General features: G+C 41.1%; 1 protein-coding gene across 3 annotated transcripts in view; it reads left to right on the plus strand.

Annotated features, from left to right (window-relative positions):
• Positions 1–17,660, plus strand: part of dnm1a (dynamin 1a) — a 51,195-nt gene that overhangs the window by 7,683 nt on the left and 25,852 nt on the right. For all 3 annotated transcript variants that reach the window (XM_085358311.1, XM_085358312.1, XM_085358313.1), the window contains exons 2-10: positions 6,899–6,972; positions 8,302–8,451; positions 8,576–8,779; positions 8,931–9,029; positions 10,039–10,199; positions 10,306–10,448; positions 10,559–10,694; positions 12,823–12,890; positions 14,322–14,460. In XM_085358311.1, the coding sequence (XP_085214437.1) occupies positions 6,899–6,972; positions 8,302–8,451; positions 8,576–8,779; positions 8,931–9,029; positions 10,039–10,199; positions 10,306–10,448; positions 10,559–10,694; positions 12,823–12,890; positions 14,322–14,460 (1,174 nt within the window). The remainder of the gene's footprint in view (positions 1–6,898; positions 6,973–8,301; positions 8,452–8,575; positions 8,780–8,930; positions 9,030–10,038; positions 10,200–10,305; positions 10,449–10,558; positions 10,695–12,822; positions 12,891–14,321; positions 14,461–17,660) is intronic.

A 17,660-nucleotide genomic window follows, 5' to 3' on the forward strand; every position in this document is an offset into this window, starting at 1 on the left:
CAGATTATTTTAAGGTCTACATTTATAAGGGATATTGGACGATAGCTTGAGGGATATACAGGGTCTTTGCCTGGTTTTAGCAGGAGATTAATGTTTGCAGAATTCATATTTGATGGAAGTCTGCCCTTTTCTTTAATTTCCAACAACGTTCTGTAGAAAACTGGTGCTAGAATCGACCAGAATTCTTTGTAGAATTCTGCAGGAAAGCCATCTGGACCTGGAGCCTTATTATTGTGCATACTTATCAGGGCTTCCTGGAGTTCACCTGGTGTCAGTGGTGAATCCAGTGCCATTGCTTGAGTGTCCAATAATTTTGGAAGAGTTATGTTGTCCAAAAACTGATCAATTTCTTTTTTAGATGGGTTTATTTGTGGTGAATACAACGTTTTATAGAAATCCCTGAAAATGTTGTTGTTCAACAGCTTCTTAACACAAAGGTCTAATCAGACAATCACATTGCATTTAGGTGTGTAGACAGGGTTAAGATGACCCGCTGAAGTTTAAACTGAGCATCAAAGTGGGGAAGAAAGGTGATTTGGTGTCAGCTAAAAACATGAAATTGAGGCTACGATTCATATAGGCTTACCAAATTTGGACATCAGAAGACTGGGGAAAACTTTGTCTGATCTAATCAGATTTCTGCTGTAACATTCACATGGTAGGGTCAGAATTTGGTGTTGTAGCATAGATCCACCCTGCCCTTCATCAATGGTTCATGCTGGTGGTGGTGTGATGGTGTAGGGGATAATTTCTAGGAACACCCTGGGGCTCTTAGTAGCCATTGAGCATCATATTAACCCTGCAGGTAGTATTATTGCTGACCATGTCCTTTATGAATGTAGTGCATGACATGATTTACATCATGGATGTGCAGCTGACAAATCTGCAGCAACCGTGAGATGCTATCATGTCAATATGGACCTAAATCTCTGAGGAATGTTTCCAGAGAGTCGCTGAATCTCTGCCATGAAGAATGACGGCAGTTCTGAAGTAAAATTGGGGTCCAGCACAGTACTAGCTAGGTAAAATAAACTCTATTCAGACATTGGTAAATAAAGAAGCAACACAAGACTTTCGGAATAATTTTTTTCATTAGTTACAACTTTACATGACACGTTTTTTATTAACCGATTAATTGTTTGGTCAAAATGTCTTATTTTGTTTGATAAATCTTCCAGATAAAGCAAATAAAAGTGGGAAATCCTCACAGATGAGAAGCTGGAAACAGATAGTGTTTAGTAAATTCAAACTGAAACAATACCTCAGCTCCATTTAGTACCAAATAAAAAAATGTTGTTTCAAGGAAACTTCTAAGGAAATCATGAGGCATTTATGGGACTTAAATGCAGTAATTAAATATGCCTTAAAGAGCGAGTTAAAGTGTAGAAACAGTAGAAAGTGTGGGCATAGTAGGAGCGGTGAAGCAGTTGGAGAGAGACAGAGAGAAGAGAGGACATCATTCGTTCTGATACTGCTACAGAGGATTACCACTAATCTCTGTTTGGGCCGGAGCTCGCCTCCAACACATTCTCCCATTGGCTCCGGTCTAATCTCGATGCCCACATATCCAACAAACGCCCTTTCATTGGCTCCACCTTCCAGTGTGGTTTATGGGAATATGTGTGCACGTGTGCGTCCATTATTCACCAGTAAAAACAGTGTCCTTCTGCCAAAACACAAACGCTGCCGGGAGGGAAAATTGCCTGTTTGTGCTGGTGCACCGCTGTCAGGACTCCTAATGCTGCACGCATTAGAACGGGATTAGATGAGGCTCAGTGTCTGACTGTGTCTGGGAATCGGAAGTGAGGTGACGCACTTGCTGAGAGCAACAGAGCTGCATACTGAGCTGGAGTTGTGGGGAATATTACAGTGTCTTATAGAGAGTATCTAAAACATATACAAGGCATACCCATCCTGGGTGAATACCAAATACTCCATCCTGGGGGCTGTAGTTGTTGACGTACTGTTTAATTATTATGTAAGATTTCTTTAAAGTGGAGCTCTTTGTACTGATTAAAACAGTCAGGTCTACACGAGGGAATAAGACAGTCTGTGTGCATGTGTGCACTCGTCCTGGCATTTATTTGTACACCACTGAGAGGGTAGACTTTATTACAAAAAGCAGTGAGTCACTACTCCACAGCAGCTGGCGCTTACTAGCTGCGTAGGCGTATTTTTGTGTGTTTGTGCACAACATCAAGTGATGGAGGCTTAGCCCGAGTGCCTCCAAAAGTCAAATCTATCAGGTTCTTTTCTTTGAGTGTTTTGGAACCTAAAAATACATCAGTTTGTTTAATCTGCTTTGAGTTGCTGCAGCTGCAGGAGACACACATGCTTCACACATGCTCAAGCACCTTCCTCCTCTTTTCACTGTGCTCACAACTGATTAGTTTTGATGGTTTTATGGTATCCTGCGATATATACACAGTATATCTACATAGAGACTGAGGGAAATGCAGATTTAGAACTGCTGCAGAGCACTACATACTGGGGGCTAATTTTGTGTTTTTCATAAAGTCACTTGACGAAACAATTAAGGGTGAGTGCCATATGGCCATATGCATCCAACACGACACATTAGTTTCATATACAGTCATTTAATAAGAAAGCACGGCTTCTTTCAAGTCCAATGTTTTGGTCATAATAAAAACCATCTGATGAATAAAAATACTGACATATTATTTAATTCTTTGTTTATTCGTTCATTTAAAAAGGTAAACAGCAGCTAGGTGCTGATAATTAAATGTACATGATTAGCAGCCGTTGCTGCCCATCAGTCTCGGAATGGTTAAAAGGCTATTTCCAAACAAATTTATGTCCATCATTCTACAGCAAGAAGGATTATTCAAATGGAAAACATTCAAGACAGCTGTCAGTCCTTCCAGGAGTGGATGTCCTCCAAGGTCAGCGTGAAACTGTAAACTCCCTAACAGCGACTTCTCAGGATCTTCAGGCCTCAGTTTGCATGTTAAATCTTAAAGTACATAAAAGTACAATTAGAAAAAAGTGAACAAGTTTTGTTTGGAAGGAAGGAAAAATCCTCTTATCTTTAAGAAGAACATGGCTGCACAGCTTAGATTTGCAACGTTGCATCTGAAAAATCCACAAGACTCCTATGAGGGGAGATGTTTGGTCATAATGCAGAGCTTTGGAGTTGTAATGCACAGTACTGTGTTTGGCAAAAAGCAAACACAGCACATCAGCACAACCACTTCGTACAAGCTGTCAAACACAGTGGAGACATGATGATGATGATGATCACAGGACCCGGTCACCTTGCAGTCACTGGATTGACCATGAACTCCTGGCTTTACAAAAGTATTTTAGGGTCAGATGTGAGGCCGTCTGTCTGAGAGCTAAAGCTACGCTGAACTTGGGTGATGAAACTGGACGATGATCCCAAGCAAGCAAGAAAATCTCCAACAGAATGGCTAAAAAAAGAGAAAAGAATCAAGTATTTGCAATGGCCAAACTTCCTGCACAACAATGTGAGAGATTGATAAAGTGATAAAGAAACGATGGTTCTGCAAGCTTTTGAATCATTGTGTTTATGTAGTTTTTCACAGGAATGCTTCTTTGTTTTGGCTTGGATTCTGTTAACTAGATAATGACACAGTGTTTTTATTGCATATGTTGTTGTTCAGTTCAGGTTCTATTGAAGTAATCTCAGAACCTGCTAAGGACCGGGTGATTTTCTTATTATGTCCTGATACAAGAAACCTTAGAGTCGAATGAGGGTGTACTTTCTTTCTTTACATGATTGTAAGGGTGTATGTCTTCCTGCTGCCTACTGCTCACACGGATTGTTCGACAGGTCCATTCATCAATCTATGCAAATGAAGAATATTACCAATAATGTATTTCCCAGATACAATGGTTAGGACTCAAAGTGCTCAGTGCACTTACACTGTGCGTGAGTGCTTGCAGAAGATATTTAATGTACCTAAATACAGACAGCGTGTTTCTCTGTACGTCTCTTTGTGTCGTTAAAACAAATCATCTCGTGTCAGCTTTGTTTGTTCATTTTTCTTTTTTTTAAAAGTGTGCTGTGGTGATTATTTCAGAACATCTGGCACTCACACAACCATGACTGTTTCCAGTCCCTCACCTCACTGTGGGGGATGTATCTGAGGAGGGTTGGGGGTGGGTGGAGCTGGCATCCTGTCTGAAGAAGACATTAGGTGATGAGCAATTAAGAAATGAGGATGTTGATGGTGTTTTCAGGGATATGACCGTTTCCTTGGCAATGCAGAGGAAATATGGGTGTTTGGGAGTGGAGCGAGAGGAAGACCCGCAGTCAAGACCATCTGTCTGCTGGGCAGGTAGAAGAAAGGACAGACACACAAACAGTGGATGATGAGAGATCTGGTTTGCTTTGTTCTACAGGCACCAACAGAAGAGCGCTGGCTCTGAAACAGCGCTCAGAATAAAGCGCTCTGCTGCTGCTGGGTTCAGAGTAGCAGCTGTTGCTAATTAGCAAACAGATTTCACACGTCTTTGTTGATAGTCGTTGATAGTCAAAGCTTGCTGATCGTGGTCTAAGAGATGTGCTGGATTAATATCTGCACAACTCAGCAACCTGCAGTTTTAGGATTTATGAGATTATATCACACGGTTCAGTCTTTCAGAAAGGGACACTTTCTTCAAGTTAGAAATCCTGTATCATCTGGGGTTTTTTTAGTTTTTGGATGAATTTGAGAGTATCTTACTACCAATTTCTTGCTTGTTCTCTTATAGTATTATGCTGTTGTGCTTCTTGGCCAGTTCCACGTCATAAGAAGAGAACAAGAAGAACAATTAACAGGGAAATGTTCATTATTGAGCTTAAAGGTGCTGGTAGGCAGATACTTACAGCAGTTTAAGCACAGACAGATCAGACTAATGATATCTCAGTGTAACATCCTTATGTGCTTTTTGACAGACTTCCCACTGTGCTCACCAACTTTCACATCAGATCGGTGAATTCGTCAGAGAACACAGCTCAGACCTGATTAACTCTCATCTCATGACTCCGAGCTGCCTCAGGCTTTGCCTCAGGTTCAAACAGAGACCTCATCTATTTCTTATGAATGTTACATTCAGTTTCCCAGTGTTGAGCTCTCTCATCAGATACTGAACAGTTTGTCTTTGCATTGTGCAAATTGAAAACGTTTTGTAGCTTGATTACATTTGTGTCATTAAGCTGAGGTGACTGCAAGTAAGGTTCACTTGAAACTGTTGGAGAGAAAACTGGAAAACCTCGCATCGCTGAGAAATTGGTGTCACATCAGCTGAGGGGCACAGGGTGTAAGAGGTGAGCTGACGCTGATGCTGCATCTGAATAGCTCCAGGAAAAAAGAGATATTGTGCAATGGAAAGCATAGCTGTCCGACAGGCAGGCATCTGGATGAGCTGCTTTACAGCTCAGACACACACAATCAGTGTCAGTAGCTGTATGCAGAACACATTCATTTGCATGGACACATACAGTTAATACCTCAATTCAATAATCAGAAATAAGCAGCAGAAATAAGCATATCAAACACCTGTTTCATTCTTAATTTGTCACCCTTCACGTGATTTAGCTGTGATGTTCATTAGTCATGTTTCGGTGGTTTTTGGTTAAAATATACTGATTCTTTAAAAAATTAAAAGCATCAAAACACACAAAACTAAACTCTAAACGGTTCCATGAAGGCACTGCCTATTCAACGAATCATAAAGTGGTGAGTGGCAACTGTTAAATATTGGTCAGAATAGTAATCCAACTCTTGGAAACCTGCAATCTGTCTGTAAGCCACCAGATGGCAATAGCTGTGGTTGCAATAAAAAGTCTTCCCATCCTATAGAGATCTATGGGAAAATGACTCTGTCTTAACCTCTGTAAACAACTTGCTGCAGACTTTATGGAGTCACTCACTCATTTGGGGTCATACTGAATAAAACATTAAATCTGTTTTGTAAATCTTGATCATACCTTGTTTCAGAATGGACGATCACATGTGGTAAAAAAAAAAACCCAGGACGTCTGCTTGTTCACAACTTGTCAATCAAAAGGCATTAGCCAATGAGCAATTTTTCTGTCTGTGGCTGAAGTATGGCATAAACATAAACGAACCAGCCGTCTTCGCTCCTTATTTAGGGTTTGGTCATCACACTCGAGGCAGTCATCTTTGGACTATACAAGGGCCACTAATCACAGCTAATGAGCGCGTGCACACTCCAGTTAGCATATTCTTTCTCACATTATGCAGCTGTTTTATTAAAAGCAAAGAAACTTGATTTGACTCGATTTTCACTTAATACCTGCTCGCTGCTCATTGCCATCACATTCCGAAGACTGTTCTTACAAGCTGTAAACTGAATGAATTGAATTGAATTTAAATTACTTCATTTTATTCAACATGACGATTTGCTGTCTCTCAGGTTTAGTGACCTGCTGAAGGGCAAAACGAGGAACATGAAGATGTCAGTTTGAATCTATTTTCGTTTATTTCATACGACTAATTTAAAAGTTAGAACAGGGTCTAACTGGTAATGAAAGAGTTTTTAATTTGAGACATAATTCAACATGTATCAGTGATGGATCAACTGAAGCTTGACCTGTATTTTGTTGCTATTTTATTGCTTATTTCCTGCTGTATTGAATGCACTCCCAAAACTGATCCCTGTAGAAAACAGCTAAGTGGCCTGGTGGCCTCGTTATTTTCATTCACTGACTCTTCTCTGTTCTTTTCTCCTGCTGCTGTCACATCATTGATGACACAACCTTTCATTTTTCTGAATGGATTTGTTTGCTTTTTATATTTGGAGTAAATTATGAGGATGGCACAGTAACTGTACTTTGTTATTGTAGCCCTGCAGCATTGTGGTTGTTTTCACTGACCATCATCTCTGCCATCCATCTGTTGTGTTGCAGGGATTTTCTTCCCCGTGGCTCTGGCATTGTGACCCGCCGTCCTCTGGTCCTGCAGCTGATGAACTCGCCCACCGGTAAAGCTCACCAAATTCCTTTGAAATTGCATAATGGTTTATCTTGACTGCTTCACTGACTGGCTAATCATATTTGATATCTACAGCTGATCAGACAGCTGTTCTATTTGTACAGAAATCTTGACATCTTGAAATCTGTCTTGACATTTTATTGGGAACTGTGCATCACTCTGAATACATGTGGTAAAGATGGCTGATTTGAGTCTGTTTATTCTTATTAACCAGTGACGCTGAAAAAGCCGGAGAGCTACTGTAACGGTGATTGCACTAGTTTTCTTGTGTCTAATGCTTTGAAATAAGTAAAAGGTATAAACATAATACAGTGTTTAATGAATTTATTACACGACCTGTCATAAAAACAAGAAAAGACAAGTATTTTACAAATGTGTCAAAGTCTGTCATCTGGCACAGTCTATTTCATTTAAGACTAAAAGGAAGGTTTTCACTTACTTCTGTCCTTTTAAGTGCGTCTCGATTTCCTAAAGTCAGCATGTAGTTGAATGAACTGCATCTTAGTTCACTTCACAGATTTACATTTAACATCTTTGTGTCAACAGAGAGTCCAGCTGCCTTTAATATTTTACTTCTATTCCAAAGGCTGCCACATCCACATCCCTCTTCATTCTCTTCAGACACAGGAGCTTCATTCTTGGCCAAACCTTCCGTCTCCTCTCATCACGTTCTTGGCCTTTATTTATTTATTTTTATTTGTTTGAAATGTAGCTGTTATAACATCCCCTGTCATTTTATTATTTGTTGCTGAGCCTTCCTGGAAAGACACAACACTTGGGAAAGTAGACAGCTTTTAACCCACTCTCCCATCACCCACCCAACCCTGGCTCCTCCTGGAGTCTAATAAGTCCCCCTATCCTCAGAGGAAAACCATCCGTGCACATTTGCCATTCTCTCTATAGACTTGCGATGACATCATCCTCCCGTTACCATAGTTACACGTTGTTACATTGATTCAGGATCTAGCAGAGAGTGTTTTCTCACAGCGTAGTCATGGTGCGAATCATAAATTACTTTGCGTTAATCTAAAATCAATACGTGGTCGCAGCAACCGTTACTTCATGAATCAAGCTCTAACTGAGTTATCTAACAGTTTTTATCTGTCTTAAGTCTCATCCAAGGACACATCACTTTGCAGCTGAGCATCGTTCACTATGATCGACATTCAAAACCTTTAATTTCCCATGAACAAAAATCATGTTAAAAGGGTTTGATTCAACTCTCTGTTTACCGTCTTTGCTGTTCACCTCACCGGATCTTCTGATATTCTGTCACATTACTTTCATTTGTGTCTCACTTTTTTGCCGTTTCTTCCAGAATTCGCCGAGTTCCTGCACTGTAAGGGTAAAAAGTTTACAGATTTTGATGAGGTCCGGCAGGAGATCGAGGCGGAGACGGATCGCGCGACTGGAGCCAACAAGGGAATCTCCCCTGTGCCCATCAACCTGCGTGTTTACTCTCCGCACGGTGAGGCTGACGCAGTTTTATTCCACACACACTGAAGATTTAATCTGTGTGTAGAGCATCAATAAGTTTAGTTTTGAATTGGCTTTGTGTTTTCTCTTCTTTCTTTTCTTTTTTACCCTCACAGTGCTGAACCTGACACTTGTGGACCTGCCGGGGATGACCAAGGTGCCGGTGGGTGACCAGCCTGCTGACATTGAATTTCAGATAAGAGACATGTTAATGCAGTTTGTCACCAAGGAGAACTGTCTGATGCTGGCCGTCTCCCCGGCCAACTCTGACCTGGCCAACTCCGACGCTTTAAAGATTGCCAAAGAGGTCGACCCTCAGGGTGAGTTTACACACATGTAAAGAAGCTAATAGGAGTTTTATAAGTCTTTGAAATGATGTTTCATTTATAATTGCTCTTTGTATCATCCTAGTTATTTTTATACAGATGCACATAATGAAATACTGTTGGTAAATTTGCGTGACTGGGTCAGGTTTAAGGACCATCGGTGTGATCACCAAGCTGGACCTGATGGATGAGGGGACCGATGCTAAAGACATCTTGGAGAATAAGCTGCTTCCACTCAGGAGAGGTGCGTAATACCTCGACAGCACGCTCACACAAAAAGTAGCACCTTTTCTGTCTCCTTCAGGTCGGTCGCAACGACGCACTGTTTCCCCCTTGTGGTAACTCAGAGCTTTTCAGTGCTTCCAACATCTGCAACGAAGAACAGAAACAGGGCCAAAGGATGTGGGAGAGCGTGTAAGAAATCAAAAGACAGACAAAGGGGTGAAAGAGAGGAAGAGCTGGAAGGAAAAGCAGGGGAAGGGGCAAAGAGAAAAAAGCAAAAACACTGTCTTGGAAAATAACTCGCATGTAATTTGTGAGCTGCCCTTTATTGCAATGTGCTGATGTGGTGCTTTTCTTTTCCATTTGCACTTGGTTAAAACCCAGGCATGTGCTTTGGAATATTTTCCATTTCCTTTGTTTTTTCTATACTTTTCCCCCCTCTCCCTTCTTTTTCTCCCCGTCTCTCTAACGCTGTGGATATGCACATTTACAAGGCTGCTGGCTCCCAGTTGCCTTAGTTATAGAGCATGAAACAGCTTTTAACTGAGTGATGCATGAGGAAGCTTAACTGGAGGTGAAACAGGATCCTTTTGACCTAACCTCTCCTGGTTATTTCGCCGCACTTCTTTTTTTTTTTTGTCTCTCTACGCCTTAAAAGAAGAAACGCATCCAGGAATTCTTTCTCTCTTTCTGGTTTTATGCAAATCCCTCTTCCCCCTTTTCTCTTCTCCTGTCTATATTCTTTTAAGTTGAGGTCTGAGGTCTCTTAAAATGTGGTTTAACATTATTAAACACATGTGAAACAGTTGGGTCCTTGGAGGGGCTGTTCAGACCTGAGGACATGGGTAGAAAATAAAAACCCAGAAAAGTTCAGTGTTGCTCTAACACAAGTCTGTATTATCTTCCAGACAAATTACAATACCCGTTTCAAGTCTGTCAGGAAACGATCAAAGGAGTTGGATGGTTTTCTCTAAATCTGTCAGTGTTTTAGGGTTTACTGTGAGTGTGGAGCTCTCTGTCTGCTTGTCCAGGTTACATTGGTGTGGTGAATAGAAGCCAGAAGGACATAGATGGAAAGAAGGACATTAATGCTGCAATGGCTGCCGAGAGGAAGTTCTTTCTCTCCCACCCGGCATACAGACACCTGGCTGACCGCATGGGAACTCCCTACCTCCAGAAAGTCCTCAATCAGGTGTGTAAACATGTGAATGTAGTGAGCCCATTCCTATGTATTCCCAAAACACTATTTCAGTTTTCTAGTGACCTTATTCTGATATTCTGACCTTTGACCTGCACAGCAACTGACCAACCACATCCGGGACACCCTGCCGAATCTGCGGGCCAAGCTGCAGAGTCAGCTTCTATCCATCGAAAAGGAGGTGGAGGAGTACAAGAACTTCAGACCTGATGATCCGTCTCGCAAAACCAAGGCTCTCCTGCAGTGAGACAAAGCGCACACACACACACACACACACACACACACACACACACACACACACACACACACACACACACACACAGAAATGTTAACATCTGCACCTTTTCCTGTAGGATGGTGCAGCAGTTCTCGGTGGATTTTGAAAAATGCATAGAGGGCTCTGGGGACCAGATCGACACGGCCGAGCTGTCGGGTGGTGCCAGGATCAATCGCATCTTCCATGAACGCTTCCCCTTTGAACTGGTCAAGGTGTGTGTCGGTTTTGAGATGTCAGGAAGTTATGCGAAGGGTTTATATGGCAGTTTGGTGTCTTAGAAACCTTTCGATTATATTGTACTTGTTATTGTACAGTGTAAATCCAGTGCTGTTCAAAAGTCTTGAGCCGCACCTCTTTTTGTGTGTGTGTGATGCTAGGAAAATGGGAAATAGGTTCAGGGCTTTGTTTTAAAACATGGGCAAACATACATAGAAATACAGTATATAAGGCAAAACAAGGGAATTTCTCCAATTCTAATGATCATATTAGAAATTCAATATTTGGTATGATCACCTTTATGATCTAAAAACAATCGGAAATGAAGGTAAGAGTTCTTATAATTTCTTATAGTATTCAGGATTCATACTCAGGCTTCTTGAAGGACATTAAAAGCTCTGTGGATGTTGATCCTACACTGCTTCAATAATGTTATGGTCCAGGCTCTGGGAGCCCAATCCATGGCTGACAGTGTTTCATTGTGTGTTTTTCTATCCAGGTATGCTTTTACTGTATTGGCAGTGTGTTTTGGATCATTGTCATGCTGAAAAATTAGCCACTCAATCAAAATCTGACTTTACTTTCCTGCATTTATAATTCGATCAGTTTTGACCAGAATCAAATTGATGGCTTAAATGCAACTACAGCAGGTTCAGAGTCTCTTCTGTGTTTTAGAGATGGCTGTAGGTCCTCGCCATCCTGTGTCATGTCTTCACTTGATTTCCCCCCCCCCTATTTCTTAAGGATGTGACTTTTAGATTCTGTTCATCAGCTGATAGACTCCACTTGTCCAGTTCCCTCATATTTTTTTAAGCCACACTGCACACAATGCTGAGATATGACAAGTTTTTAGACATGGGAACTAATTATGTGTGCTTGAATAGGTCAGTGTTAAGCAAACAAAAAACATTCTTCTGAAAATGGCCCTGGGACTGGGTCAGGACTGGACTGAAAAAGCAGCCAAAGAAAAACTGTGGAAGACCTTCAGAAAGCCTGGAAAACTCAAGACTACTTTAAAAAAATACAAGAAAGTCTATCTCCTTGTAAGCTAAATCTAAACAAATGAAGAGTGGCTCAAGTCTGTAAATCAAATAAATAACTTTGGATTAGCAGTAATGTTAGTCAGCTGCATATTTCATTTGTTCGGCAAATTAAGTTTGTTAGGGGGAAAGAAAAGTAGGTCTCCTCACTGGGTCATGATTTATCAAAAGATGCATTGCTAAAAAAAACCCTCTATGTAACAAAAAGCAAGTGGCTCTTAGTTGGATCTCCAAACATGGACAGCTCACTCCAAAACAGTCTAGTTCGTTTTTGGATGAACTGTCTTTGTAATAACTCTGTGTCTGTATTTTAGACACTGTCGACAGAAAAAAGGTCCTAAAGTCAAGTTTCTCTCAGTCTCTTTAAATCATGACATTTCTCCCCTTCATTGTCCTGCTTTCCTCGCCAAAAGGAAGTGCCTGAGCTTCTTCGCCCGGACGTCTCCCACCTTACCTCTCACACTGTTTCTCTCACCCCATCACCATTTCCATCCACTTTTAAAGCCTCCCCTTGCCTTCTCTGTCCGCCTTCCACCTTGTATTAATCCTCGAGGTCTTTGCTTGCTCCCTCTGGTCTGGTTCATTTTCTCTCACAATATGCCCGTCCTTTCTCTTCCCCGCTTTTCTTCCCTGTCCTCTCTCGCCCTCCCTTTGAGGATATAAAACTTACTGTCTGTGACCAAGTTGCAAAAAAATAAATAAAAATGCAGTGTTGGTTTCCCCTGAGGTAAAAAAAAAAAAAGAGCAGGTTGCTTCCTAACCAGAAAACTTACTCAAAACACAGAAAACCCTCAAAGCCTGCCAGATACATTAGAAGCCGCAGCGAGTAGCTAGAAGTCAATTCATCATTATGTTTTATTTGCTTATGGTGCACGCTTCAGAGAAAATATAAAATTTTGAGTAAAAGCAGGGGAGAATGTGGCATCGCAGTAAATATCATGGAGATACTTGGACAAATATATTAAAAACAGATGTTGCAGGAATAGTCAACAAAGTGACATGAAAGCGAGCGCTGAGTTAGGGAGAATACAAAGTCTGCATGTGCATGTTTGACAACATCTTCCTTTCTCTGTCTGCCTTTCAGATGGAGTTTGACGAGAAAGAACTCCGCAAGGAAATCAGCTACGCTATCAAGAACATTCATGGCATCAGGCACGTCCGCCTTCCAGCTCACCCTCCACCCTTCCCTCTCTTCTTTCTCTGCTTCACCTCCCATCTCTTTGTCTCAGTCACATCTAACCTGCAACTACCCTCCTTGCTAATCCAAGACAGCAGTAACACAAATTGAGGGCTCTGCTGCACACTAAGGTTATACAATATACTTCAGCACAGGGTCGTTTGGGAACAGACGCAGCTGCTGACTGCTGGGTACCCTCGTTTTTTATGTGGTTGCACATTCATGCTGATAAAAGGGCTTTTCATCTCTGTACCTTATTTCTGGGATGTTCTTGTTCCCTCTTCCTGATGATGTGCATGTTTACTGTCTATTTTATTTCACCCCAAAAATTCGGCTAAGCTTTGATTTAGAGTTTTGTTTGTCAAAATCAAACTACGGTATATGGCAAAACTTGTGGGTTTATATATATATATATATTTATATTTATAAAACATAAATGAGCTGTGCAAAGAAATCATATTTAATATATTTCCATTAGTGCCAAAATATTTCGGATTTCTATCCCTTCTGGTTTCTACTTCGTTCATGTATGTGTCTTTAAAATACCAGATAGATGTTTACCAGGATGTAAAAGCAAGATAAAAAAGAGTTGCTCTTCACATTTTGGTGTAAGAAAATCATGCTTCTGGTTTGAGTATGTTTTAAAATAAGGAGAGCTGAGCAAAACACAACAATTATGTGCAACAAACACTTATAAAAAAAAGAGTAAGATAACATGTAGACTAAACAGGATAATACAAAAAATCAATTTGTTTAAATGTGGATTACTGCACATACACTGCTTAACAGTTTTATTAAACCACCACTAACTTTAAGGTTAATTCCACAGCAGCCCTAAATAACAGTACTGGTTACTGTATAATCCACCAATATAAACAAGCTCTTTAATTGAAATTATATAGTAAAATTATTGTTGTTATCCTTGAATTTTCAAATTGATTGTTTTATTATAAAAAGCTAATAAATAGTAAAGAAAATTATTATTTTTATCAAGATGACAAGTTACAGTTCTTTTAGTTAAATTGTTTTTAGTTTGAAACTATTTTTTAAAAAGTCTTTGCTTTTATGACAGGTGCTTTATTACATTTGTTAAGCCCTGTATGTAAAATACTTGCTGTGATGCTTGATTATAAAAGGTATATGACTAATGTGAGTGACACGACGGCCTCTTTGGTCTAAAACAATAAAACAATAACTGAATATTTGCTGTGTAGGATCACATCCCGGTTCCTTGCCTTTTCTTGTCTTTTGCTGAATTTTTGCCAGAAGTGGAGGGTAAATCTTTATAATTAACACTCTCCTCTCTACCCAACCCTCTTTATTCCTTCTCTTTTCTTTCTTTCCACCAACTCCTCCTCTTCCTCTCGTCTTTCGGCCCTGTGGCTGCTTCTCTCTGTGTCGGGCAGAACTGGCCTCTTCACCCCGGACATGGCCTTTGAGACCATTGTGAAAAGGCAGATTGGGAAGATTAAAGAGCCTTGCACCAAATGTGTGGACATGGTCATTTCTGAGCTAGTCAATACAGTTAGGCAGTGTACCAAGAAGGTAAAAAAAATAAAAGCTAGCACTTTTTTCCTTGCTTTCCACCTCTTCAGTCCCTCTGCTGTTCGCTCCCTTTCACTCTAACCACCTGACTCCCTCCAGCCCTCGCTGCTGTTGGACAGCGAGGGGACGCCTGGAGCGGCAGGGTGGGCTGCTGTACGCCTGCCTGCCCTACCTTACTGTAGTACCGTGGAGGGTTTGGCTGGACAGGCTGGCTGTGGTAGATGGTTGTGCTGAAGAAACAGAGTGGGGACGCTGAGCGATCATCAGAATACGTCTGCCTTAGAAAGCTATCAGAGCATTCAGTGATGCTCGGAGTAAACTGATGGGTAACATCACGAGGGCAACACCCTTTCCACCTTTTCTAGTGCAAGCTAGACAAACACATACACATAAAATCCTGTCTTTCATTTCGAATACCTGGCAGGCGTATTGGATGACCTCAGTATCCGAACTTTCTCGTGTGTGAGATTGCAGCCGTGCACCTGCAGCTGACGGGAGCCATGACAATTACTGCTTAACTTCATGCCTCAGGGGCTGCACTCTGAGCGAAAGATGAGAGAAAGCAGGGCCAAAGAAAAGAGCAGCAATCTTTATCCACGCGGATCGGCTGTAACCAAGCAAGTTCAAGAGCGCGACAACGCTGGGATGATAAATATCATGATCGGACTCCCTCTGGAAGTCAGAGGAGAGCTGGGAGAGGGGTTCGACACCAGGGGAGATCAGGCTGTTTTGGCTGGAGGTTGGGGTGCACAGCTGCGGTCTCGTGGTGTGTTGCTTGGAGTTTTTGGCTGGCAGAGTCACGCAGGCTGGGAGCTCTTTCTATTTCTTTCAGTCTCCTCCTCGTCTTCTTTGTTCATAGAGAGAGGCTCCAGCACTGTCCTGTTTTAGGATGGCTTTAGGGGGAAACCAAATGTCTCACTTGCACTTTCTTCCTTCTGTGCTGTTTATCCCCCCCCCCGCCCACCCCCCTCTTGTCTTTGTCATCTTCAATCTGTTCTCCTGCTTCATCTCCAATTTTCACCTGCCTCATCTGTTTACTGCCCCTCTCCCTCACCATCTGTTCTCACGGCTTTCTTTTAAATTGGTCTCATCTTTTTACTGTATTTCCTTTCTACCTCCACTTACAACTCTTCATTCGATGCTTTTAATTTTCCTCTTTCCCCACCTATTTCTTTCGTTTTTATTTCTTTCCTGCTCCTTTCTCTCTCTCGTACTGCCTACCTATCTCTACAGGACGGGGCTATTCACCCCCGACCTGGCTTTTGAAGCCATAGTGAAAAAGCAGATCCAAAAGCTGAAGGAGCCCACACTGAAGTGTATAGATATGGTAGTGAGTGAACTCACCTTCACCATACAGAAGTGTAGCCAAAAGGTAAAATGTTAAAGAGAACAAAGCCACTTTCGTTATCTCTGTTAATCTTACAGGTAAGGGTAGACTGATAGCTGGAGTTTTTTTTTTACCCATACTTTATATGAAGAGATATATGAGAGACAAACAGTATTTGTATCCAAAAAACACCTTGTATATTATATTTATTGGTTATAAGGAAGAAAATCATTTTTTAATGCAATGACTGGCTAAAATAGCGCCAATGCTATATTTTATACATGTTAAATAATGTTATATGAAGACTATGCATAAAAAGCTACGTTGCTGTGCTAAAGTCTTATATCTTTATATGGGAAAAAGGTGCAGCGATTTATTGAAACATGTACAAACATATGTGGCAATGCAGAGCTCGTACAATACTAATGACGTCAAAAGGCTGCATAATTAAATGGTACCACATGAGCCACATTGTGCTGCTCTGTAAAGAGAGTAGTGCACAAGTCTGATGCTCCAGAGACTCCACTGACTACACCGTAATCAGCTGTGATAAACATAATCAACAATTACAACGTCTTTGATTAAAAAAAGCATTTTTTAATTAAAAAAAGACACAAAACCCCCCAAATTAGGACATTTTTAAGTGACATAAAATGTTGAGCAGTATTTGTAAACCGACCCACAATAAATAAAGAATGAATGAATGAATGTAAGTTTTGAAACACACTAAACTTTAATCAGCACTTATCAGTCTATCCTTGCTCCTTATGTAACCACGTAACCTTTATTGTAACTAAACTATGGTTATCATTTGGTTTTTTTGTCGGTTATAACCGGCCTTATATTGACAACCAAGCACACCGCATGTTAGACAACTTTTTGGTTTTTTTCCTCAGTATATTTCATGATGTCTAAAAACCGTTTGATTTAACCGGATTAAAATCACACCTTTTCTGTCTCTGTCAGTGTGGTTCAATATACCGGAGTGACTGGTTGTGTACTTCCACTCATTGACTAACTGACGTGATTCGAGCGTCTCTTTATTTCTTCTTTCATTTCTCTTTCGTCCTCTCCGTCCCGTCGTCCTGCACAAACCTTTGAATGGCTGCTTCCTCGCTAAGTGACTGACCAGCACAGAGTAGCAGTGCCGCCTCCTTTGGATTTCTCTTCACTGTCACGCTTTTGCAGTTATTTCACTGTATCAAAAAGATACTGTAACATAATACCCAGTGTTTGGGAAAATCCACAAAGGGGGTCAGTTTGAAGTCTTCCCACACCTCCCCGTCCCCCACCCTCCACCCTCCACCCTTTCCCTGCTTCTTTGCATTGCATGCCAGCCTGAATCTCTTCTCTCCACTGTTTTTTTTTTTCAGTGTCAGTTCTGAAGTCACTGACCGCAGCAGCAGATTTTGACAGATCGTATCTGTCGTCAAGTTGCGTTGCATCTTTCTACCTGCATAAATTATCTGCTTCCATATGGCGCACGTAACTTTTCGCATGAAATGCTTCTCGTCAAAACAGTCTCCATTCGTAACGGCACAGTGATGCCGTTGTTAGTTGTGTGTGCCTTCTAAATAAAATCAACATTCTGATTGGGAGATATGCTTCAGATATGCACCCTCGGTCCTCTAAAACAGCAGTGTATGCTGTGTGATGTTGAAAAGCCTCATTATTATTGGCAGTAGGACCTGAAAAAGTCACTTATTTAATTCAAATACTGGCAGAAATTATTTAAAATGTTTCTTCTTTATCGGTGTCATCTGCTCTGTCAGTGGATCAGACCTGGAAGGCACTAAATAAGCTCCCAAACAACGAAAGAGGCCAATCGGTACCTACTCACTAACCCAAAGATGCACTGTAACTTGCACGAAAG

Source organism: Diplotaxodon limnothrissa, linkage group LG7 (assembly GCF_057381915.1).
Source record: "Diplotaxodon limnothrissa isolate DT_005_m linkage group LG7, D_limnothrissa_male_GT1.1, whole genome shotgun sequence".
NCBI lineage: Eukaryota > Metazoa > Chordata > Actinopteri > Cichliformes > Cichlidae > Diplotaxodon > Diplotaxodon limnothrissa.